This window comes from Lucilia cuprina, chromosome 5 (assembly GCF_022045245.1).
Source record: "Lucilia cuprina isolate Lc7/37 chromosome 5, ASM2204524v1, whole genome shotgun sequence".
NCBI lineage: Eukaryota > Metazoa > Arthropoda > Insecta > Diptera > Calliphoridae > Lucilia > Lucilia cuprina.
In genome coordinates, this window is record NC_060953.1 from 31361541 (window position 1) to 31388731 (window position 27191).

The following is a 27191-nucleotide window of genomic DNA, read 5'->3' on the forward strand; positions in this document are numbered from 1 at the left end:
TAAGAATGCTTTAACCGAATATTCTCACAGAGGTATGCTTTACAACGAAAGAGCGAATTGACTTCCTTTGAGGTAGTTAATTTGACCAACGCAAAATCATTCAATGCAATGAGGGCCGAATAAAAAATATTGGCGAGGGAATATCCTTAGGCCTCTGGAATAATAAAACGGTGAGTATAACTACTAAGATCCCACGTGGTGAAAATGATGAGTGCAGGGAGAGAGGGTTAAAACCGTGATACGATGTTGTCAGATCTTACAACGTTGTCAGCAAAATGTTCAGAAAATTTTTATTAATAGTCTGAACTTTCAATTTTTCTTTTGCAACGTTGTCAGAGAAAGCATTTTACTGCCAACGTTGTAAGATCTAACAACCGTGTATATATAGCATTAGTATGATGGTACGTATTTTGAGTGGACACACTTGATTACGGATACAACTATACAAAATTGGACATGCGGATTCAGACGAATGTAAACCCTGCTTTACCATTGTCATGATCATAATTACATCCAAATTATTATCAATTACGTCCAGGAATCAGAGTTTATGGACATTTTCCATGAAAAGGTGCACACAGCATGCACGGTTGCGGTCTACGTGTGTTTCTTCGGATTTTTTTCTAATGTTGGAAACAGGTATATATTCAAAATAAATGCGTTTTTTGAATATTTTATGACAAATTATTGGATCATCACTTTAAGTAGTTGTTCTATTTATTAATATTAATGAATAGGTCTTTTAGACGACATAGATAAATTTAAAATCTGATTTGATCAGAAATTAACATTATAAATTTACTTCTATGATATTCTATAACAGTTATCTATTACCATTCAGCGATGCAAATTTACTTATGTCAAGTGTCTGTCTATATACTCTGATCCGCATTTCTTAAATTTCGGAAAATTATAACATAAAAATGTATTTATTACATGTACATATGTATGTGTTTATGTAGGTGTGTAAGTAATTGTATTAAATCCAAAGTTTTATTAAACAAATACTTCACTTAAGTTGATTTTTTTAATAATAAATACCTAACAATACTTTAAAATATAAAACTCTATCAATCGATTTCACCGTGCAGCAGTCATTTTCACACATGAATAACTCTATGTGTACAGATAACTGTGGACCATAAGTATTAAAAGGCCCCTGTAAAAGGACCTTAAAAAGACGGAATTATATAAACCATTTTGTATTAATATAAGTATATCAAATTAAGCTATGAAGCTCTCCATTAATATAGTATTATATATTTCATTTCATTAGGATTAAAAAAGAATTGAAGTCTTAAAGAAGAAAATGTGTCCCAAAAAAGTAGTTAAACATTTTTGTTTTGAAAAAGAGACATTTTTCAAATTTAATTAAATTTTAGATTTTTTATCTAAATGCGTCAATTAATAATAAAGCTTTCATTTGATACTAATGATAGCACATATAAATAACTTAAAATATTCATTTGAAATTGTAAGTCCTTTGAATTTTGAATAGCTTTTATAAAGACATAAGAGTTGATTATAAAAATCGGTGTGAAAGTATTTTTAAGAATTATTATAAAACAATTTAAATGAACAATAAATAATCAAGCATAAGTTGTCTGGGGGTTTTGGCCAGTTTAGAGCTTTGAACAATTTTCTAGTATTTGTATTGTTTCAACATTAAAAAAATCGATGTTTCTCCTTCAGTGTAGATCGGCTATAGACAAGATAATAATAAGGTTTACTGGTAGTTTGCTCTGACACTAATACCAAACAAAAATTTTTGTTTAAACGATTGTTGAATTGGATTGGGACTGTATCTTTACTTTGCAGGGTTTGTAAATTAGGAAGTACGAGTTAACCTCGAAACAAAACTAAATTAAATATGTATTTTACGATATTATAATCGTATATAAATTGTTTAATTTGTTTTTATAAATGTTTTGAAACTTTTTGAAAATATATGTATATGTATATATTTATAAATAGATAATGAATTATGATTGTAATGAATAGATGAGAATGAGATTATGACAATGTACGATTTTTTTGTAAATCTATTTATATTAAATGACATTTTAAAAGTTTCTTGCATTGAACTATTCTAAAAGTATTATATTTAGTCAACCAACATAAAAAATATGTATAAATACAATATATTTTGTATAATTGAATAATTTAATAGTTGAATATTAATTGATTTTAATAAAATTTACACAAAAATTATTTGAAAAGTAAAATGATATTGAATTTTTTAATCATAAAAGTAATGTTTTCTTTTGTTGATTTTTTAAGTAGAGAGAAATTTGTATAACTATTTACTAAGTACATATGTATGATGTATATATGTATGTTTGTATGTATGTATTTAGTTAAAAAATACTCAAATACTAAAAATCACTAATGCCGACCGATTGATCTTGAATTATTTTACTAGGATTTTGTTTATCAACCAAAAAAAACTAAATATTTAATTATGTGGTAGTAAATAGTAGTAGTATTAGTAAGTAGTAGTAGTAGTAGTATAGTAAGTAGTAGTAGATCAAGTATAAATAGTAGTATAATGTAGTATATATTGAGAAAAGAATAAAACAAAACAAATTAATTAATTTACAAACAAAAAAGAACTAAAATAAAATAAAGAGAAAAAAACAACAACACCCACTTAAAATAAAATTAAAAAATTGAAAATAAGAAATAAAAACTAAGAATTTTATGTTTAATAAAAGAAAAATTCAAATCCTAACTTTAGCTTAAACATTAAAATTTTCATTAAAATTATATTTTCATCAAGTACAACTAATCTTTTTAGCAGATTATTTCGAAGAATTAAACAATTCATTTAAATATTTAAGAAATTACAAAATTATAGAAACAAAAATTAAATAAAACAAATACAACTTAATTAAAAAAATTAATTAAATTAAATTAAAGACTGAAATTATAAAAAAATAAAAAAAAACACAAAAATAATACAAAAAACAACAATCAACGACAACAGCAACAAAAGTAGGCAACTAATAGTACTTACCGGTTATGGAACAAAGTAAACGCAGGGTGGGAGTATTGCCCGAGTATTGATTTATCATGCCCTGACTGTGAGCCTTAGGGGCGGGCATACTCAATGTTATGGCCTTGTGGAATTTGCGACGACGTGGTTCAACAGTAACGATAGGTGATACTGCAACACCACGTCCTAAAAGTTTAGCAGTTAGATCTGGATCGACCGGTTGTGCCTAAACGGAAACGGAAACAAAACAATATGATTTGTAGCTTAAATACAGTAAACAAAATGATTTTTCTTTCATTATTTTTCAAAATGGCCACTTAAATTATAATAATTCATTATTCATTATATACATTGTGTGTGTGTCTTTTTGTTTTTCTCTTTATCTTTTTTCGTCTTAATAAATTAAAAAGATAACAAAAAATTCGAAAAAACAAAAAGATAAAAGAAAAATGTTAAACTAGATTTCTACAAAAAATGTTTTGCACCAAAAAAGCTTTGTCTCTGATAAATATTTTCTCATATTTCATTATTATTTTTTACAAACAATTGTCGTTTTTTTCTAAAAGCTAACTTACAAATAATTAGTTTTATTTAATTATAATTTATTAAATTAATTTATTTATATATAAAAATGCTTCAAAAGGACTTAAATTGGTTGCAAAATACAACCCTTTAGAAATAAACAAAAATATTCTCCGACCAGTGTTGTTTTCATTCTCTAGACAAGGATTTGTTTTCAAAGGGATTAAATGGTGAACATTTTTCTTTTTTTATTAAATTTATTAAATTTTTGTTTAAAATTTATAACAATTTATATATTTGTAGGTTTTATTTAATAATAACGCTGATAATTTTCATTACTATTAGAACATTTTTTATAAACGTTCTTTTTATAAAATGTTCCAGCCCATTTATTTCCCAATAAATTTAGTTATTAAAAAAAACTTTAACTACATGAAAAATGAAATCAATTGTTTAATTATAATAACTTAAATATAACAACAGCAAACAAAAAATCATTGCAACAATAACAATAATAATTATGGCAAAATAAAAAACCATACAAGATGAAAATGAAAATAACATAAAATCAAATCAAATTAATTAAAAAATTAAGAAGAACCGAACAAAATTAATTATGATTTTCATGTACAAGTATGAATTTTATTATGTTTACTTTTATGTATTTTATAAATAAATGCACATGAATCTATGAACAAATGAATAAATGATTGATTTATTTAAAAAAAGGGCCGTTGAAAAATCATTTTTTTGTTTTTTTGTATTAAGCTTTCAAAATGAGAGAAAGAGAGACAGAAAGAGGCACTTAAGTTTCCACAAGACCCAATTGCTTAAACGTTCATTTCTAAAACGTCTACTCAGAAAATAACAAACGAAAAAGTAATCAATCCATTTCTAATTTATGTCAAACAAATATTGTTGTTAATAATACTTCAATTAAATATTTAATTGTGTTTCTCATGAACAAAAACTGTCAACCATAAAAATAACAACAACACTTAACATTAAATTAGAAATATTAGAATTAAAACATTTTAGAACGCATAAAGTTTTTGTTTTAACTAAATTTATTGGGTAATATTATGTTTTGTTTTTTATATGTTGTTTATATTCTATTTATATATGTTATTTTTTATTTTATAATAAATCAATAATTAGTGAGGAATAAATAAGAATTTAATTATATATTTTTTTATTTTCTCTTTATAATATTTTAAATATTTTGTAATAATATTATTAATATCAATTAATATGTTTATTTATATGTATTTGTTATAAGTTATAAAGTTAATTTAAAATTTATCAAATTATATATTCAGATAGTGAATAGTATACTAATGTACTGAAAGAGAGCTCAAAAGTAGAGAGAAAATCTACTTCTTTTCTAAATAGTAGAATCTTGATTTAACAAAAAAATAATTTTTTAAATGTTTTAACTAAATATATGAAAAATTTCTGAATTTTAAGTATTTTACATGGATTAAAAAAACACAAACAACTACTCTTGGTTATAATCCTATATTACATAACTACACCATTTGAATTTTTAAAGACCCTTTCACGCGAGCACGCAATATTTTATAAAAACCATCACACATGGGGAGAAAATATGGATGCAAAATTTGGTAGTCGTATGACTTTCTTAATTTTTGAAATGATTAAAAAACAAGCAGGAAAACAGCTGTTTTCATCATACTTTGTTATTGTTTTATACAAATCGTGTAAACACAAAAAACATAAATCTTTTACTCTCTTTTTTGTCATACGAATGGAATTTTATTAGACTTTACGTGAGTAAAGTGTGATTGTGTGAAGGGCCCTTAAAAGGTAATCATGGAATTAGAATTGTCGACACTATTTCTAGTGTTCGATCTACAAAACATTGCCGAGGTTTTAAAGTACTACTAAAGTTTTAGCTCAAGGCATTTTCTAAATAGGAGTTTGAAGAGCCGATCATAGAAACATCAACATAAACTTATAATACCCTCCCCCTTAGTAGGGGAATGGATATCGACTAATATGTATTTTCAAAAATTTAGCATTTTAAAATCAAGATTCTACGGTTTTTTTTAACTTTTAAAAATATTTAATTTTTTTTTTATAAAAAAGGACTACCACATTATATTGTAATAATAACCTCTTAATGTTTTACTCGTTTATAAGAATATTGTTTTGTTTGCATAGATGATCCTCGATCACCTATTTTGTTATTTATTATTTAAATCTTTTATTAAATTCAAATCATTTATTGTATTTTATATCTTTGATATTAAAGAATATTTATATGTTAGTAATTAATGCATATTTCTGTGCATATTTTGTGCTTAATTTGTATTTTTTAATTTAATTTAAAAGAAAAAATATGGCAAAAATTTGTAAAATTTTAGTTTTTGTTAATAATAGAATAAATAAAAATTTTTCGATAGGATTTAAAAAAGCAAACTAAAACTTTAAAAAAACTTTTAAAGCTTTGTTTTCGATTTTAAGTTTATACATAAATTAGACCGTCATTATCTTATGATTGATTATATTTTTCAAAATATTTTTTTATACAAAAATGCCGACATTTTTCTGACATAGTGAATTATTTTACTTTAATTTTTAATTACTTTCGAAGTATTTGATAGTACTATTTGTGAATATTAATACAAAATATTTTCGTACTTTCAAATATTAGAAAATAGTTTGATTAAATAATATTTCGAATTACGTGAGTTATTTTCTTAAATATTACAAAAAAATTGTTAAAAGTAGCAAAAACTTTCATTGCCATGTAAGGGACTTAAATGTTAAAATTTGCTAACAAAATAGCATTTTAAGTCTTTGTTTTAACAAGGTGATGTCATTGGAGGCAAGTACCTATCACAATCGCTTACAAGTAATTAGGAAAATCTGTGAATGGAAATCTTAGAGCTAATGAATTTGAAAGTATTTATATGTTTAGATATTTATTCGTCATAGAAAGGTATGTAAATAGGTAAATGGTGACAATTGCATTGCCAAGTTTTTTTAGGGTGAGTATTGATAATTTTTAGTTTAGGAACGATTTTAATTGAATTCTTAATTTTGTTACAATTTGAATGAAAATATCTTACTACCCCGCAAAAACTTGTTAATTACTTGCATTTGTAATCACTTACCTATTAACATACTTCTCAATGACCACTACATATTCTCCTGATTACACAGAAGTAGTCTAGTAACATCTTATTAATAATGTGTTATATAAATACTTTCTAATTCATTAGATAAATACATTTTACATACGATTTACATTCGCTGATTTTTCTAATTACTTATAAGGGATTGTGGTAAGTACTTGACTTAATGACTTCACCGTGTTAAAATAATGACTTAAAATTCTATAGTGTAAGTAAATTTTGTAAATTTGGTCAGGAGTAAAACGAGGTAATGAAAGTTTTTGCTCGAAATGTTTGAAAAAAGTAATAATTCGGAAAGAATTTTACATTTCATTAGAATTTATTTTCATAAAAATTAATTATTTAATTGTTATAGATTTATGTCTATTTCTTCATGAAGCTTAAAAAGATTTTCTTTATTAATCGGTCTAATGAACATATATGTATGTAATGTACAATAAAATTTTGAATTTGAAAGCGATTTTATTTAATTTCAAATGTCTTATGAAATATTGAGCAACTAGTTTTTTTATTCAGGTACTTTGCCTAAATTTTAAAATCTAAAGAAGTTTATATAATTGAAATATTTTATATTAAAATCATACAATCAATAATAGTGATTGTACGTAGAAATCTAGAAATTTTAATCAATAAAAATAATGAATTTTTAAACTGCTTTAAAAAATTCTTTATAAATTAAATTTTTTAATAGCAAAATATTAAAATAAATGAAACATAATTTATTAAACTGTTAGTTTTTATTGAAAATCTAAATTGTTTTGTAATTATTTTTACAAATGCTTAAGTACTTATTAATGGAAGATTAAGGAAGAGGAGATTAAGCAATAGAGTGCATTAAAGTGGTAAATAGTATCATATGAAAACTATAAATGATAGATAATCCTATCATTGGTAAAATTATAAAGTCAAGTTCAAAGAAACCATATACATAGATTGGTATTTCTAATTAAATCTTATGTAATGTTTTACCTCACCTAAAGAGGCTTTAGAGTGATATATATTATTTGTATTAAAATGATTTACCAAATTAGCGAGAAGCGCTTCTTCTTTGGTACATGATTAACACTTATTTTACGTAGTTTTTCTGGCGCAACACCTTTGCGTGGTTTAAATAGATTTACCTGTAAGCCAACTTTTATCTTCTTGGTTAAAGCACCTTGCGGAAATACGGCCTGAACTTGTGGCACTACAGTACTGGATACCATGCCACCCTCGGGACCAATTGCATGCACCTCCTGACGTATACGAGTTACGACAGCGAAATATTGAGGAAAATCATATGTAACAAAACGGCAGACATGATTGCCAGCTTGCTCTTCCAATTGAGCGATTTCTGCAAGTTAAAAAAACACACACATTTTGTATAAAAGTGTTTCACTAGTTCTTTAAACTTTAGTTCCAATTTACCTTCTGGCTCAAAACACTGTTGCAAAACATCATGTATTATTTCTTCAGAATTATCAATAGTATGCTCCCGCCAAGTTTCGCCATTATCCGAACGCAATATAATAATTTCACGTTCTTTACCTCGTAATGAAGCGAAATGGGGTACTTCCATGATGACGGGACCGATAAACTTGGTGGAAACTGGACCAAGCTCTAAAACACGGCTAGCCAATGCTTCACCCTCCATTAATTGAGGAGGATGCATCGTGCGCTGAGGTTTGACATAGCGGCAAGTAACACGAGTGGGTTGGCAAGTAGAACGTGATGGTATAATCATTCGAACTCCACTGTGGCGACAACCGCGCATAGCACCTCCACGAGCATCTACCAGGAAAGAAACCAAGAAACTACAAACAAAAAACATTTTTTATTAAATATCTATCATTAAGTGAAATGACTCATCCTTTTCATACCTCTTCCACTGCAGTTTGCGGCTGTTAATGTTTTAAAAAGGATAAATAAATAAAAAAACATATAAGAAGAAGTTCTCTATGATTTCAACAACAAAACTTACCCAACATGTTGGTGATCATCTTCGTTAAGACCATTGGCCATATAAATACCATCGACCATGGATTTTCCAGCTGCAGCATTATAGGTTTGAACCTTGTGTGGACTTATAGCTTCCTCGGCAATCGGTTGCTGTTGCTGCAAGCCGGCACCATATTCAGCACTTTGTGCCATACGATTAGAATCGACACGTTCATCGCGTGTGACATCGATCGGCAGAGAATCATCTCCTAAGGATTTCATTTCATCAACTGTCAGATATCGATAAGGTTGATCGGAAAGCATATTATCTTCGCCTGATGATTTTCAAGAGTTGTACGAGTAGCATTTTGTTTCAGCGTTTGTGTCATTGGTGATATTTTTTTTGTTTGTTTTAGCAAATAATTCATATTCATTCCAATACAATTGAAGAGAGCGAGCAGGCAAGATGATGTTTAGTGCAGTGATTTTGAAAATACATACAAGAATGATAAATGAATTAAATTTGTATCTCACTCTCTGTTCATCTACATATAGATATACTTTTCATATATGTATGTATTTTATAAAATACAACTATAATAGTAATCGTTATTACATTTACAATTTTTAATTTATTTATACATGCATTTTTAACAATAGTTTTGAATAAATATAGCAAAAAAATGAATGTCATGCAAATCGTTAGGTGAATGACAAAAACAAAGATTTAAAACAAAACTGTGTTTGTGGCTTTATTTGGTAATGGGTTTTTATTCTCTACAATACTATATCTTAAAAATGATTCTTCATTGGTTAGGTTTTATGAGAAGCTTTTGACGATATGGGAAACCTTTTTGGTGATAGATTGCTTAAGATAGGCCAGATTATGACTTATGCACGAAGATATCTCTGTGTATGCTCTTGTAGAAAGGGGTAATAAAAACTTCGGCATTAACTGTAACGTGGGAACTCCATATAAACTATGAACATTTTTTGCGATATAATTTTATACAAGAAAGATCTGTTGGCAATGTCATTTCCCCTGATTTCCTCATGTCTGAAATTCTTATAAATGAAAATAGGACATATATGTATATGTACATACATATACATATGTGTCGAATGATTATACCGTCACGTTCTCATCTCATTGTTTTCTCATGTAATAAATCGTTTTCCTTATTTTAAGCTTATTACGGGAAAACAATTTATAAAATTTTTGTAGAGTATTTTTGGTCCTCAAAATTTTGTGGTTTTGAGAAGCATATTATTTTTTATTTTGAAATAGGTATAATTTTTTGCATTAGTTTGGTTCATTTAAGAATTTTTATATTATTTTAATTTCTATCCCCCTTATAACGCTCGTTTTTATCATCTTAGAAAATTTACTAGCCAGTTTCTACTGTTTTCGACCTAGACCGACAGTCAAGTCAAATTTGTTTTTTATAAAAAGCTCAACATCATTAACAGACGAGACTAATTTTTTACCCATATTACTGAACTTAAAAAGGATTTCATATGGTGATCAACCAGTCCTTCGAGTATTAAAAAAAATATTTGACAGACCTATTGCACTATAGTATTTTACGGTATTATGGTTTATTATTCCAACTTTTAGGTTATCTCTGAATATTGTCTAATTCACAATCAGTGTTATATAGTTGTATCGTAGTATGTCGTAATTTTTTATTATTGATTTGGTTTTGTTTCAAAATATTTTGCTTGAAAAATGTTAAAGACTTACCACGCTACAACGACATCGATTGTGAATTGAACATATATATTTTATTATTTATTATAATTCTTACTCCCATTTTCAAAATGTCTAGTTATTTAATTTATACTGAAAGTTTACATATAAAAATTGTCTTAACTAAAACAATAACTATCAGTTTAAAATAACTTGAGGTTTATTAACCATGTTCTCAGTTTTCGGACGGAAATTTAATTACATGAAAATATCAATATGTATATTCATGCAATGTTTGAAAAAAGTTTCTACCCGAGATATTGAATACGGAGGTAAGAATTTAAAAGAAAAAATAACTAGGTAATTTGATTTGATTTTGATAAAACACAAAAATTGAGCCAATTTTTTCCTTTAAATAACAAAGTAACAAAAAAATAAAAATGTTCAAAATTGTATTTAAAAGCATCATATTTACATGGATTTAAAAGGTCTATGGACTTATAGGTTCAAAAATTATTTTATCTTCGATTTCACATTTTGCATTATTGGTAACTGATATCGAATTTACGAAACCGAACATAATATACTGATAGTCTCTGATGTGAAAATTCTTCAGAGTTCAAGTTTATTATTCATGTTAGATTTATTGACAATATAATGATTTTTAACTCTTAATAATCGGTATTATTTTTATATTATTATTAAAATAAATTTGTATATTTTAACATTATATAGACATTATATAGACAATCGGACCTGTTGAGCGCTCCTTTACCAGTGTGTCTGTTGGGAATTAAGCCCACGACTCACGGTCTAACATAATAGAACGCTATTTACAAACCCACCGGTGACTTGCAATCAATCGGACCTGTTGAGCGCTCATTTACCAATGTGTCTGTTGAGAATTAAGCCCACGACTCATGGTCTGACATAATAGAACGCTATTCACAAACTCATCGGAGGCTTGCGTTCATATGCATATACTCAGGTATCGTTCCTCAGGAAAAAATTTATTTTAAACAAGTAATAAAGTATAGTCGGGCATGGCCGACCATATGATACCCTACACCATGAGTATATTTTTACAATTTTTACTTTTATAAAATTTTTATTTTTTGTAAAGAAACTTTTATGTTGAATATTACCATAATTCCAAAATATTTAATCAATTTATTGATAAAAAACTAAAATTTCTAAATGAGGCTTTATATAGGTCAAATATGGGCCGATCCTCGGTAAATTTGGGAAAAGGATATATTTCTAAATAACAGTTAGTTTTGTTGAGTTTCATTGCGATACAAATGGTTACAACTCAATTTTAGACGTTTAAGTCATTTTTTGAAGGGGGGTTTGTATGGGGGCTAGGGTCAAATATAGGCCGATCTTTACGAAAATCTGCAGTATCATTTATACTTGTATAAAACATATTTGTGCCAATTTTTAGAGAGATAGCAGAATATTTGACGTAATTATAGCATAAAAAGTTCAAATCGGGAGGTACGGTTGTATGGGGGCTAGGTGAAATAATGGACCGATTTCAACCATTTTCAATAGGCTTCGTCCTTGTGCCAAAAAACATGCTTGGTCCAAATTTCATCAAATTATCTTGAAAATTGCGGCCTGTACCTTGCGCACAAGGTTTACATGGACAGCCAGCCAGCCAGCCGGACAGACGGACGGACGGACATGTCTTAATCGACTCAAAAAATGATTCTGAATCGATCGGTATACCAATATTTTTGGTATTGGACCAATATTTTTGTATGTTACAAACATCAGCACAAACGTATAATACCCTCCCCACTATAGTGGTGTAGGGTATAAATATGAGACTTTTTCATCCATCAATAACTGAACACATACATGTATCTACATATAAATTAGGGTAGTTTTTAATTTTTTTCAAGGAATACAGGCCTGTTGACTCTAAAACATATCAGATATAATTTAAATTTTCGCACTCCTTGAAACATTGTTAAAAAACACCCAATTGTATATAAATGTATGTGATTATGTATGTATTTGTGTATGTATAATTAAAAAATACTATATACAATAGATAACATTTATTTATATGTATGTACCATAGGGTATGACCAATTTAAAAAAATTAACGCTTTAGAGACAATTTTAAATTAATAATAAAAATCTTCCGCACCTAATGCGGCTCTTTATTAAAATAATTTTTTAAAGTTCCACATACTATTCGATTATATAGATATGCTTTTAAAAGTTTTGCTATTTAAAACTAATAAATATTAACAAATTTCAACTAATTTGGTGCGGGAATTTTTTTGACAGCAGCGAGAAAATAAGCTTGTATTTCATAATATTTTTTAGTATAGCCAATTTGATTAGGCGATAAAAAACTGTTTAATTTAAAAAAAATGTCATTACCCTAATGTACATAAATAAGTAAATATATTTTGATTAGAAGGGTAAACATTTACATGTACATCTACATACATTTATATGTTTTATATATAAATTATGTACATAAAATGTAAAATATGTTTAAATGATAAAAATACACATACAGAATCGGTCAAGTCTAGTATCAGTAAAATCATAAAATTTCAAGTTTATTTTTAGTTCAAGAAATTATGAAATATTCAGACAATATTTAAACGAAATATGAATCTATATAATTTTGCTCTTTTACATTTAGTATTCAAAATATTTTTTTATTCAGCTTCTATATAAGAAAATTGTTTACGAGCTCAATATATTTATTTGGTGCAAACTTCTCCTGTTTGGCGCTAACAACACGGATGATAATCGAATGTTACTTGTTACATAAATATGTAAATTTAGAGGTCGGTTCACACGGACCGAAGAATTTTGAAATGATTTGCGGTAATAGATAAATTGATCCGATTAACGCTGTATGTATATAAGTTTATTGCATTCAAACAATTTAACATTATAATGTAAAAATGTATATGAATGTATGTGTTTTATATAAGAAAAGGAAACGATTAAGGACCCCATTAACTTACAGGATAAAAATAATGATTCGCCGCGATAATAAGGCAGATAGACATGGTTATCATTGTTCTGTCGGTCACTTTTTAAGCCCAAACATGGATCCCAATCATTTGTGTCACCTAAATGACACAATGGAAATTCAATTGAGAGCAACAATCAAAATCATATACACACACATATACAAACATAATAAAACCAAAATTTAAAAATAATGGCTCAAAAGTTTTTTTTCTCAAATTCATATAGCTTAGTGATGAATAGTATTTGTATAAAATTCTTAAATTAAAATGATATAAAACAGTGTGGCAGAATATGAGATTATATTTACGTCATGTTTTTGTATAAATTACTGAAGGAAAAAATTATAGATTCTGAGCCAAATTAAGAAATTAAAACAACTAAATAAATATGTATGGAATTTAAATATAACGATTTGTTGTTGTTGTGCGAAATTCATTCTTCTAATATTTAAAGAACAAAGTTTACTCGATGTGTGTGAGAGAAGTATTTAAGCAAATAGTACATACCTCCTTCTTCTTCCGAATCCGACATAAACGATTCGTGCATGGCCTCTGGGGCAACAACACGATATTTTTCATCCGAATGCATTTGAGTGGAACCTTCTGTTTCGTCAGTTATCGTTTTAAGTGAATCCAATACACTGATATAACCCAATTTACGAGCAATATCCAACGGTGTCTGGCCACTTGTAGTCTGAGCATTGGCATTTGCATTGTGTTCAAGTAAGAGTTTTACAATATGGCAATGACCCTGCTGGGCACTTTGATGTAGCGGTGTGTAGCCAATCGATGTAGCAGCATCGACATTGGCACCATGTTGTAACAAGAAACGAACCATATTTGCTTGACCAAAATGAGCGGCCACATGAAGAGGTGTATAGCCAGCCTTAGTAGCCATATCAATATTGGCTCCATTGCGTTGCAATATTTCAGCAACATTAACATTATCCTCCTGGGCACACAGATGCATTGGTGTCAAGCCATTCTTGGCCGGATGATTTACACCTGCCTTGTGTTCAATTAATAAATTGGAAATTTCACTATGACCCTCTTGGCAGCTTAAGTGCAATGGAGTAAACCCAGCCTTGCTCTCAGCATTTGCTTGGGCTCCATACTCTAATAGAGTTGTAGCAATATCCATTTGATTTTTGCGTGCCGCAATATGTAGAGGTGTATGACCATTCTTTGCAGTAGCATGTGGACTGGCACCCTTCTCCAATAGCAGAAGAGCAACATTCTGGTTGTCATAATGACAAGCCACATGCAAGGGAGTGACGCCGTTTTTGCCTTGAGCATCGACGTCAGCTTCCTTTTGCAGCAGTAGTTGAGCCACTTTGATGTGTCCATATTTAGCAGTTAAATGTAGGGGAGTAAAACCTTTTTTGGTAGCAGCATCTAAGGCGGCACCATTTTCGATTAGAACAGCAGCCACCTAGAATTTTTTCAATTATAATTGTTTACTCAATCATAAAATTAATAAATATTTCATTCATACAATGAAAAAAAGCATTTATATAAAAATTAAAGAATCCATTATTGAAAAAATAATTAGTAAATTTTAAAAATTATAAAATGTAAATTCGGACTACTAAAGAAATATTAGAGAATTTGAAAACAAATGAATACAAAGTAATATATATATATATATATATATCTGATTCTCGAAGAGTTAATTAGGGGTTTCACACTGTGATCCCAATGTTCACTATTCATAAATCAGAAAACTGAACATAATAAGCTTCCCTCTTTAGACTATTTGAGCTACGAAAAGTTATCTTAATTTGCGAAAAAAAACGATATTTTGTTTCAATAAACATAATTAAAGGCTGTAATAAGAAAAAAGTAATTAATTATGGCACTAATTAAAGTAACAAGATAAATATACAACCGAACAAGACTTTAACGAATACTTTTTTACTGATTACGTTTCCGATAAAGATCTCTGTAGATGTCATGAATCATTCGAGTTGAATGTTACACAAATACTCAAATTAAAATCTACTTTAAAATAAGTTTAACAAAAATGTTTAAACATTTCGAATCGTTCCTAGTTTTTATAATCTTTCAGTATCTTTAAATTTAACTATAGTTCCATCATTATAAAAATTGATCATTATAAAAATTAAATCACAGTAATCCAAATAATAAATAATTCAAAAAAGCGTTTTACAAATAAAATTTCCAAATAAACCCAATAATAAATAAAAACATAAATTAAATTAATAAACTGAAAAAATCCATGGGAATAAAATAATATATTGATTTTATTTTACAAATAAATAATCAATTTCATTACATTTTATGTAAAAATAAATTAACAGAAACAAAAAAATATATGTTTGTAATAAATTATAAAGAAGGTAACACTACAAATTGAAGAAAAAATAATATTAAATTACAATAAAATTAAAAATATATTTTTGATCGTTCGTACTACAGTATAGTATACATACATACAGATATAATTTCAAAAATAATCGTTTGAAAAATTAAAAGAACAAATTATTAACTAAAGTGTAATAAAAAATTATAATTATACAATTTAACGTAACCGAAATAAAACTTAAAAAGTTCAAATGAAATATTCTTGATGACGTATCCAAAATAATTGCATTAAATATACAGTATCTATGTGATCCAGTATCTTTTTGGCAATTAATTGTTTTACCTCATCTTGGCCCTCCTTGGCAGCGATGTGTAAAGCAGTGTACATGTCCTTAGTGGTGGCATCTACTTGAGCTCCGTGCTGTAAGAGCAACATAACAATGTCCACATTACCCAAACGCGAGGCAATATGCAATGGAGTTTGTTGTTCACGAGCTCGAGCATCTACCTGAGCACCATTGCGCAACAAAATGCGAATTATATCAGTCTAAAAGAAAAAAAATTAATCTCCTTAGACACACTTTACAACCATATCCAATGTGAATGCAAACATACCTGGTTGGCTCTTGCGGCTAAATGCAATGGTGTTTCACCACGTACAGTGGGTACATCGGGACTAGCATCATGTTGCAACAAATAGATAACAATATTCATGCAACCCATAAAAGCAGCCACATGTAGTGGTGTCAAACCACTCTCAGTGGTTGCACTAATACTGGCGCCATGGCGTAACAATAATTCGACAACCTTAATACGATTCTTTTTACAAGCAATATGTAGTGGGGTAAATCCATTTAAGGCTCTGGCATTGGCATCCGCATTACGATCCAATAGGAGCTTAGCGACACGGACATGTCCACAATGTGCAGCCACATGGAGTGCGGTCAAATAATCGACGGTGACCTCATCAACTGGAGCTCGGTGATAGAGTAAAATACGGGCAGCATCTACATGCTCACCTTGGGCCGCCATATGTAGAGGAGCTAAGCCATTCTTAGTCTTAGCACTAATTGGTGCACCTCGTTCCAATAACATGTCTACAACCTGTTCGTGTCCCGAACGTGCTGCGCAGTGTAAAGGTGTAAGTCCATCACGGGTTTTAGCTTCGATGTTTGCTCCCTTTTCCAGTAGCAACGAAACCATATTGGTTTTGCCCCATTTAGCAGCCACATGAAGAGGACTAATATTGTGCTTGGCCGAGAAATTTACATCGGCACCCTTTTGTATTAATAAATTAGCTATAGCTTGGTTGCCATAGTGCGAGGCGATGTGCAAAGGTGTAAAACCAGATTTTGAAGTGACATCTGGATTGTGATCGTTCTGCAAACGAAAATATTTAAATAAAATTTTACTAAAGCATACCATTGAGGTTAATTTGTTTAAACTTACGTCCAAAAGCAGTGTAGCCGCCTTAACGTCATCCTTTTTAGCAGCAATATGCAGGGCCGGCAATCTCACCTTGCCGCGTGTATCGCTTTCGAGTAAAACTGCCACAACCTTATCGTGACCCTGTTGCATAGCAACAGCAAGTGGTGTAAAGCCATCCTCTGTAGCCAAACTTTGATTGGCTCCATTGGACAATAACAACTTCACCACAGAATCGTGATTTTCCTGAGCTGCCATATACAATGGTGTGAAACCATTCTGAGATTGTACATTTACGGAAGCTCCATGTTGTAAAAGCATTTTAACAACTTCCTCCTGACCAGCCAACGAGGCAATATGTAACGCTGTGTTACCTTTCTTAGTAGCACTATCAACAATTGCACCTCGTCGCAGTAGCTCCGACACAACATGAATGTGTCCATCTTTAGAAGCTAAATGCAGCGCATTTAATCCATTCTAAAAGGGAAACAGAATAATATAACAAGGAAAGACATACATATATAAAGATTTTTTTAGTAAATGTGTTTATTTTTTGAACTTACAGCATTGCTGGTATTTATGTCAATATTATTTTTCAAGTGTTCCAACACTTTATCTAGATTTCCAGCTCTGGCCGCTCGCAGAAACGATGTGTTACCATCGCCCTATAATAATAAAAAATTAAACAAATTAAAATTCTTTAATTAAACCTTAATTTGAGTTATATTTTTCCGTTCCCATTTTAAAGGAAAATATCCAGGGAATGAAATTATCCCAGTTTATTCTTTGATTATCGTAAATGATTGCTAAAACAACAATGGTAGAACAAAATGTCTGTTCTTAAGATATGTTCAAACATATCAATTGAAATTAGTCGAAAAGAACATAATTACGATTTCTTAGAATTGTTAAGAACTGTATCCAAAAATAAATCAAATTGTTCTATTTTTAAATTTTATACAAATTTTTATTTCAGACAAAATATTCACCATTCAAAAAAAAAAATTCAGAAGAGACAGAAGAGACAGCATCAAACTTATAGTTCCTTACAACATAAGCCCACCTAATTCTTATGTCTTAAGAATTGACAAATTTAGTATTTTTCTTGTTGTCTGTTTTTGAAGAATAATGCTGCGAAAATAACCCAGAAGTGATCCGTAACATTAAGAATAATAATATCCGAGCCGATTGTGAACAAAACTGAAAAATGTTAACAAACCGGACTGACAGGATAAGCTACCGTGATATAAAAAATTAATTAATTAAAAATTAATTTCGAATTTTAATCTTTGTGATGGCTGTTTTAGATCCATAAAAATATACTCGGAAAAAATTACCACTACCCTTATAACAAAAATACGATTATCTCTTAAATATCGTTAAGCGCAGTTATCTTATAGACGATAGTGAGATATTAGTTAGTTCTTAAAAATATAAATTATTTCTTCCGTGTCCTACTCGAGGGATAAGTGTGTTTAGGGACAATAACAAGCCATGATCTAATTGAAAGTAAATTAAAAAAAGTAGAAAACGATGAGTGAATTCATTGAATCTTCTTGGGTTTGAATCCGATTTTAATGATTATACTAGTTGAAGTCTTCATACTTTTTAAACAAATTTCCTAAAATAATGTTTTTTAATTGATCCCGATTACGAACGGCGATTTTGCAAATAACTAATGCAAAAATGTATCTTTAAAATTAAAAAAAAAAAGTAGAAATATTACTTAGCAAGTAATTGTGAGCAATTCCATTTAAAAATGTATATATACATACATTAAAGCAACAATTAAACAAGTAAATGCGGAACCAAAAAATGGCATTCTCAGAAAGTTTACAAAACAGTATATTTTTTCTTCCCCCCTTTTAAGAAAATTAAACGCCTTTAAGCAGTAAAAAAGTCATTAAATGAAAAACATATGCTTTCGTTCTATTTTTAAACACACATGAATGTGTACACAATGTATGCACATACATATTTACTTACTTATACATACATATGTCCATTGAATATGTGTATGGACTGAAAGAAAGACAGGTGTTATTCAACTCTTAAAAGAATAGCAAATCACCACCCAATTAATTACCACCAACCGTCCAACGTAAGTAGAAAAGTATCAAATAATTAAAATGTTACAATTATGAATATTAAAATGATTGTTTACTAAAATACCATATGCTTCCGCTTCCGGTAGCAGCTGGTGCGCAGGCGTTTGTTTACTTTTTCGATTTGTTTATTTTTCGAAACTTATAATGATGGCGTCATTATTTCGAAAGAGAGTGAAACAAACAAAATTTGCAGAGAGTTTTATTCTCTTTCACTGAAGCATATTGCGTTTTTCGAAAGTCTTGAAAACGGATTGGCAAACAATAAGATATATGAGTAACCAGACATAAGACAGACAACTTTTCTTAGTAAAAATAACAAATTAAAAAAACACACACACTTAGATTAAGAAAAACGATGCAAAAGAAATTTATTGTACTATGTATAAAAAAGTACATATGTATGTACATACATTAAGAATATATAGTAATTTATGTATAAATAGCATAAATACATGAACTTTAGAATGGTGTATGTACATAAGAGCAACGTTTCCCAAATGGGGATCCGTAGAAACATACTGGAGGCGGTCGTGAAAAGGAACTTAAAAATTTTAAAGAACAAACAAAATTTCGCTTTTAACAATTTTATAAAAATATATTAAATTATCTTCAGATTTTTTAATTTAGGTCAAATTTAGTCCTCACAAATAGGGTCTTAAAGATTCCTTAATTTTTAGTCGGTTATGGGAAAAATAATTATAAAATTGTTATTAGAGTATTTTTGGCCCACAGTGGGTATAAGTATTTTTGTTTTAAATTGGTCTCAAAATTGTTGTAATTTTAAGCTTAGATAGAAAAATGTGTAAAAAATTGGCATTAAGTTTGTTTTTTTCAGAGCCGTTTTGCGGACCAGAAATATTGTAATTCAGTGTACACTAAACAGGTATATGCAATCGAACAGCTGATAATTTTTTTGTTTTCTTATTTGCATACCTTCTCTGTCAAAATATGTTTTTGTTTATTTGAAACAAAATAAAATTTTAATAATAAAAAAATTTAAAATGTTTAGTTTGTAAAAAAATAATATTGTTTGCACAAAAAATACATTTCAACCATCTTCCGCATTGGCCCTTTCTGAGGTCCGCTGTCTTTAGCCAAACTTCATCCGTTTAGAATAGAACTTTAATGGCACAAATCAGGTCATTCCAGATATCAACTATCCCCCGTATTGCGCACGTTGAGAAGGCTGTTGTCTTAAGCCACACTTTGGTAGCCACAACACAACTTTATTGGCACAAATCAGGCCAATTCAGATATCAACAATCTTTAGTATTGCGCCTGTTTTCGCCCACTTTCGTTTGCCAAACTTTTGTAGCTAAAGATACAAATTTCGTGGCACAAATCAGGTTATTCCAAAATCTTGCTTTTGTCAGGTCCTCTTCCAATTCCTCTGTAACATTTATCAATAGCATCCACCTTAATATAAGTATATAAACATGCATATCCCTTCAAATTCCATTTAAAATCACTGCATGTTTTTTGAAATAAAATTAAGAATTTTTTTAAAAGACAAACATCAAAAAATACAATTACAAAAACAAAATACATGTTGTTTTTGTATTGTTGTAGTGATGCATATACCTGTTTAGTGTACCCTGATTGTAATTATTATTATTTCCCATCTATGAACATTTTTCCATCCCTGGCACTGGCAATAACAAGCAACATATGTCATATGATGCTGTATTTTCTTGGTTGTTTGCAAGCACGAAATTTTTAGAGGTTTTCTTGGATTTTTGATAATATATTTGGCTAATAATAAATACGAAACTTTTCAAATGCAAGTCTGACACAACGTTTTGGATCTCAAATACATATATGGTGTTAAAAATTGATTTGAAGAAATATACAGACAGACAGACAGACAGACAGACAGACAGACAGACAGACGAACATGACTTAATATAATCCGCTTTCGACAAGGATTTAGAATATAAATACATACACACAGTAATAATTAAGATTACCTTATGAATCTCTCTTCAAGTTCGATTTACTGTTAATAAATTAAACGAAATACAGACCCTGGACAAAGCCACGGACCACGGAAATATAGTGTTTTTACAGGGGGAATCAAATCTAACTTACTGCCGTATTCATAAACATTTATCAATGATCTATACATACAAAATTTGTCCTATAAACCTTTGATAAATATATTTAGGAATAAGGCCCTAAAATCTATAATATTTTAATAAATTTGTAAATAATTATGACAAACACTGTATAGAATTCATAATTTGTTGTTTTATAATCAGCTCTTACAATCCTGTAAAAGGACCTTAAAGTATGAAAAACATGCGACTTCAAAATTGAAGTTGTAAGTCCTTTAGAATGTGAAGTGATTTTCTAAGGACATAAGAGCTGATTATGAAAGCATAAATGCTATAAATAGACTTTAGTTTTGCATGCATGAAACTGTGTGAAAGTTTTTTTAATTGTTACAGGTTGTAATATAAGGTTGAATTCAAGTTCTATATTTCTTATTACTGGCTTAAATTCCGAATTTTATAGCAAAATCTTAACTTACCCGGAAAGTAGGCTAGCAATATTGAAGCAAAGTGTAAGTACTTACATTTTAGACAAATAACTACTTATTTTTGTTCTAGGATGACCAAAAATTACTTATTTATTTTTACTTTCTTTATAGTTATTTTTTGGGTTTATTAGTCTATTGTTTTACTCAATGCATTTACAAGTTGTTTTAATGAATGTTTCTTCAACAAATATCGACTAAGGCTAGAATCATAAACTATGTAATTCCTTATTAGACATAAGCTCTTAATAACTGGCTACAAATTCTATCCAAAAAATATTTAGAATTATTGATAACGTCCACTCAATACCAAGTAATGTATGAAATAACTACATTGCCTACATTACCAACATTTTACTAAGCAAGTGTTCGTTTTACACTTTAATTCAATAGCATTCTAAAGGATAAAGGAAATTAAAGTCAAACTTTTATGCTTGAAAGCTAAAGTTAATAATATTTAAGAATAAGTTCCTAAATTGTATGAATTTTTTCATTTTTATATTTCGACTTAAAATATTAAAAATGTTCTTTATATATTTTTATTTGTTAAAAAATGTTTGAAATTTTCTCGGAAAAACATTATATTTCTTTTTGATTTTTAGATTGAAAACAATGAAATATGTTTTCCAATAGATTTATATTATTAAAATTCGCTAATATGTGATTATTTTCTAAAAAAAAGGAAGTTATTAATATTTATTGCAATTTTTTATGAAAACCAAAGCAAATGAGTAAAAAAATCTTTCATGTACAAATTCATACATTTTATGAACTTTTAATATTCTGAATGAAAATGGTTTGGGAAAAAATTCAAGTTTGATTCATACAATTTGTTACAAAATTCATTCGAGTTATGTATTAGTTTTTTTGTGTATTTAAGGAGAATATTTTTAGTATTAATAAAATTAATTTATTAATAAAATTTAAACAATCCCTTTAAAAAATTTCCTAAAAAGATTTGGAATATCAACAGTGAAATATTAAGGTCTTTTTTCTATTTTCATTTCACTTCAACTAAGAAGATGATATCATTCATACATAAATGTCAAAGGTTAATAAAGAGCTATAGTATGTCAATGAGAATTTTTCAACTTCTTTATATACATTTTAATTACATATATATAAAACATTATATTAGTATGTATTTTTCTTTTAACACAAATATACAGATAGATGACATGGAAAATTAGTATTGTGGTGTACTCAAGTTTGAAGTAAAAAAACACTTTGATTCGGTTTGAATAGATTAATGAAAATATATTGAAATGTATATTATATTTGAATTATATTCATTTCAAGGACAATCTTTTGTAATTATCCTTTTCTCTACTCCTTTGTTTAAGGGCTTCGAAGGACTCGTATAGAAACAAATAGAAAAGAACATGCACGAAATACGCATTATTTTTGTATTTGTGTTTTTCTTTTTTTCAGTCCTGTGAATAAGGTGAAATCACGTAATACAATCTTCTTGCCACAACAACTTTCCAAATGACAACACTAGCAATAACTCCTATTCTTATACGAAATGAGTCATACTTGTACACATTATGTAATGTCCTCATTACTTTCATTTAAAAATAGATAAATTGTAAAAGAAACCAAAAACACACGTAGGGCATAAAATGAAACAATTCTTAAAAATAAAAAAAATAAGAGAAACAAATGACACTTGAATATGCAACATTTCGTGCCGAAACGTATGACACATCCTTTAGTAACCTAATTTTGTTTATAAACTTAATTCTTTGCCAACGAACCTCAATAAGTGGAAAAAACTTAGAGTTTTGATACGAAACATGCAAATGTAAATTTCAAAAAATTTACACAAAACCACACCCTAATGAATAACAATAAAAATTCTTTACGTTTTACTTAACATAACGTAGTTTAAATTTAAATATTTATAAAACAAAAAAACTTTTCAAAAATTTTGAAATCTTAAAGTTGAATTTCAAACGTAAAGTAAATAAAAATGCATTTGGCTGGAGTTTTGTATTGATTTTTTTCTTAGTCGTTAAAAAATGGGTGGGTCCTTTTAAACTGCCCAACCCATTTTCTATTTTTAAATTTTATTTAAAATGTTTAACAAATCTAAAAAAATATTTAATTATTTTTAAATTATTATAAAATAAAAATTTTTAAACATATTAACTATAACTTAAAATGGTTTTATAGAAATTAATAACAATTATAGATTTGAGTTTCTAGCAGACATGAAAAATCGATAAATGAAAATGGACGCCATCATGGCTGCCAGACAATAGAAAAAAAAAACAAAATTGTACATTTTTCAAAGATTTTTAAAGAAAATATTAAGTTTTTGTTTAAAAATTTATAAAATTATTACCTGTGTGCCATTTTCCGTAACCATTTTTATAAAATTTATTTAATTTCTTATGAAAATATTAGATTTTGAATTTTTTCTACTGTCTATAGTATAGAGAAATTGTGTAAGCGTATGTCGTCACTGCTTAGTCATATTTTTTCTTTTTGCAAAATTTTCGTTTTTTTATTTTATTTTTGGTTTATTAATTTTCTTATTAAAAATGTGTTAAAAACTTTTAAAAAACTTATTTTAAATTAAAAAATAATTCACTTTGAGGAAGGTGCAATAAGATTTTGAAACATTTAATATTATTTAAAGCACTTTTTGAATTTTTTCTTATATATACTATATTTTGGTATATATATTATTTTCACATATATGTATGTATGAATGATTTTAGGGGTGTGTGTGTATATATATGTACTATGTTTAGGGAAGATTATTTTTTATTTAAACTTTTTTCACTTTTATTTTTATTTATTTTTTGCTTCCGTTTAGTTCAAAATTTAACTCCAGACTGAACAAGATTCCAACTTGAAAATGTCCTGTAAGCCAAAAATGCTTCACTTTTCTTATAAGTAGGATATAGCAAGGACCTGCGCACAGGAAATTCGAATTTGAATTGACTTAGAGTGCACAAACTCCAATTTAGTTAATGGTAAGGGTAGATTCAACCACCCACCACACACGAGGGTTATTCGAATTCTCATATAAATGAGAGAATCATAGAGAGAGATTTGGACTGCTAAAGTGAGAGAGTTCAAGACAAAGTGTGACATTCGATATTTGTCAATAACACGTGCTTCTGTTTGTTATTATTTTGTTTTGATTAAATTTTTGTATTTTGGAGTTGCCGGTTGCCGGGTTAAGAATATTTCTAAGAACATTTACTAGTATGCGATACGATATGGTAGCAGTTGTATTAGACTCACACTTACACATACTAATATAAATACAAGTATTTTTACAAAAATTATTCGGGGTTGATTTTGATATCAAACAACAGTGTTTTGTGTTTGGTGTTTGGTGGTGCACTAGGTTTTTCGTACGTTCATGCCACGATGTATGTCAATTGTTTAAAGTGGCCCTTCGTATAAGTTTTTACATCCTTTAATATTTTTTTGTTTTGTGTTTTAATTAAAGCTGTCTTAAGGTTGTCTTGGAAGCCTCATAAAGAATTTTCATGACTAAATAAAAGAACAATAAAGCTTTACTTGTGTATTTAAATGATTAATGTATGTATATTTTTATAAATATGTAACAATTTTGTAACAAAAGTTACAAAATCTAAAATTTCTAAATCTAATTGTAAAAATTTAAGAAATATATAAAGATGTTTAAATATGTATGAACATTAAAGGTGTCCTCATATATCGATTTTGCTCAGCTGCACTAATTTTGTTTATTTATGTCTAAAACTATTTAGTGTCAAATTTTAGTTAAATCCGATATCGGAAACTCATACTGGAAATCGATTGGAAAGTGTAAAATTGAGTTAAAATAGGTGTGTTTCTTTACACTGATCGTAATTTAATAAAATAAATATTATTGTATATCTGCAATATCTATTATAGACTTTCATACATGTTTTCAGGTTTAACAACAAACTTGACTTTATAATTCTAGTCTTAATATTATATAAAACTAAAACTTTTTAGATTTATAGATTTTCATTCATGGTCTCCGGTAGGCTAGTGGTTAGAGTTCTAGTCGTTTAGACCGGAGGTGGTGGGTTCGATTCCCACCTGAGGCACTGGTTAAGGAGTGCACAACAGACCCGATAGAGGCCTAAGTGTATTTTTTCGGATTTGATGTATATATGTAAATCCTCCTTTCAAACTAACTAACTAACTAATACATTTTCATTAAATAAGGGTGGTTTATGTCTAATTTTCAACTAGAAATTCCACTCATACAGATTTTTATATAATCGGGAAGTTAAGTGTCCAATTTTATAGTTTTAGTTTCAATGTTATATAAAGTATTAATAAAAGAACTAAAAAGCTCCATAAAATCACCAGAAAGTCTCTCTGGTGTTTAATTTTAAGTTTACACATACTATGTATATTTAATATTTTATAGAACTCAAAAAGTACCAACTAAGGTGCGAAGACGTACCAAATGTTCTCTTTTATTTATTTTTTTGTTCCTATTTTCCATATTATCGGAAATTCAAAAAGTACCAGTTAAAAAACGAAAAAGTAGTTTATATTTTTTGGTTCAATATAAGAGAAAATTTTATAAGTTTTCATGAAAAAGTACCAAAAAGTTCCCTTTTATAGGTTCTCAGTGACTCTTTAAATACTGAAATTCATGTTTCAATTTTCAATATTTTGCAAAACTCAGAAAGTAGGTTTTGAATAACCATATCCGGAAGTAGGTCCACTAAATCCTGTTCAAGTAGCCATTAAAATTTAAAGAAACGGATACCACTGCAATCAATCCATGTTTAAAATTTATTTTGGCCAACACTTCTTTGAATAAATTAAACACCCTAAAACATATAGTAGTATATAGGCGAAACTAATTGTCAAGGACCTAAGTGCCCTGTCAAAGACCTAACTGGTGAGAATGTATTAGTTGAAGCACAAAAATAAACATAGTTGTTCAAAAGGTACTAAATAAAAAATGTATTTTTTGCACGTTATTCTTTGTGTGTTATTAATGGAATTTTATATGGCAGTGCATGAAAATATTAGTTATTTATTTTTTTTTAAAGATATTCTATCTCAAAACATATTATAAACCCGTCTTTTTGTTATTTTTTCTGTACTAATGCAAAATGAAAAAAAGTATGTAAAATGCTTTTATAATCTTCAATACTAAAATGTACAACTTTTCATTTTTCAGTTTTAATTAAAATGAAATGTCAAAGAATGAAAAATAGTTTTTTTTCGTTTGTAAAATGTAAATTATTTTCGGGGTTTTAAATAAATGAAAAGTGTTGAAAATAATAAACATTAGGTTTAAGTGATAAGAAAAATGATTAAGTGCTAATATCCTCGCAATTTTGCGAAGAAAATGTGAAGTTTAGTGAGTGCGTTTAGTTATCAAAAGTTTGTTTTATTCTCTCAGAGCTCGTCTGTGTGAAGAAAATAAAAATTTTTGTTTGAAAACCGCTTCAGTTTCGCCTATATGTACTACTATATGCCCTAAAGTTTCTTCATTTGAAAACCTG

The 27191-nt window shown here is 28.3% G+C and overlaps 1 protein-coding gene across 9 annotated transcripts in view; it reads right to left on the reverse strand.

Moving 5' to 3' along the window:
* Window positions 1–27191, reverse strand: part of LOC111676593 (ankyrin-3) — a 96610-nt gene that overhangs the window by 63388 nt on the left and 6031 nt on the right. For 3 of the 9 annotated variants that reach the window (XM_046953257.1, XM_046953260.1, XM_046953255.1), the window contains exons 2-12: window positions 17607–17708; window positions 17068–17520; window positions 16234–16998; window positions 15962–16165; window positions 13801–14725; window positions 13285–13392; window positions 8639–8930; window positions 8538–8558; window positions 8086–8471; window positions 7800–8011; window positions 3017–3221 (exon numbers count right to left, since the gene is read on the reverse strand). In XM_046953257.1, the coding sequence (XP_046809213.1) occupies window positions 3017–3221; window positions 7800–8011; window positions 8086–8471; window positions 8538–8558; window positions 8639–8930; window positions 13285–13392; window positions 13801–14725; window positions 15962–16165; window positions 16234–16998; window positions 17068–17520; window positions 17607–17708 (3673 nt within the window). Of the gene's footprint in view, window positions 1–3016; window positions 3222–7423; window positions 8012–8085; window positions 8472–8537; window positions 8559–8638; window positions 8931–13284; window positions 13393–13800; window positions 14726–15961; window positions 16166–16233; window positions 16999–17067; window positions 17521–17606; window positions 17709–24034; window positions 24749–27191 lie in introns of those variants that run through there. The other 6 variants (XM_023437544.2, XM_046953258.1, XM_046953256.1 and 3 more) reach the window with 5 other exon arrangements.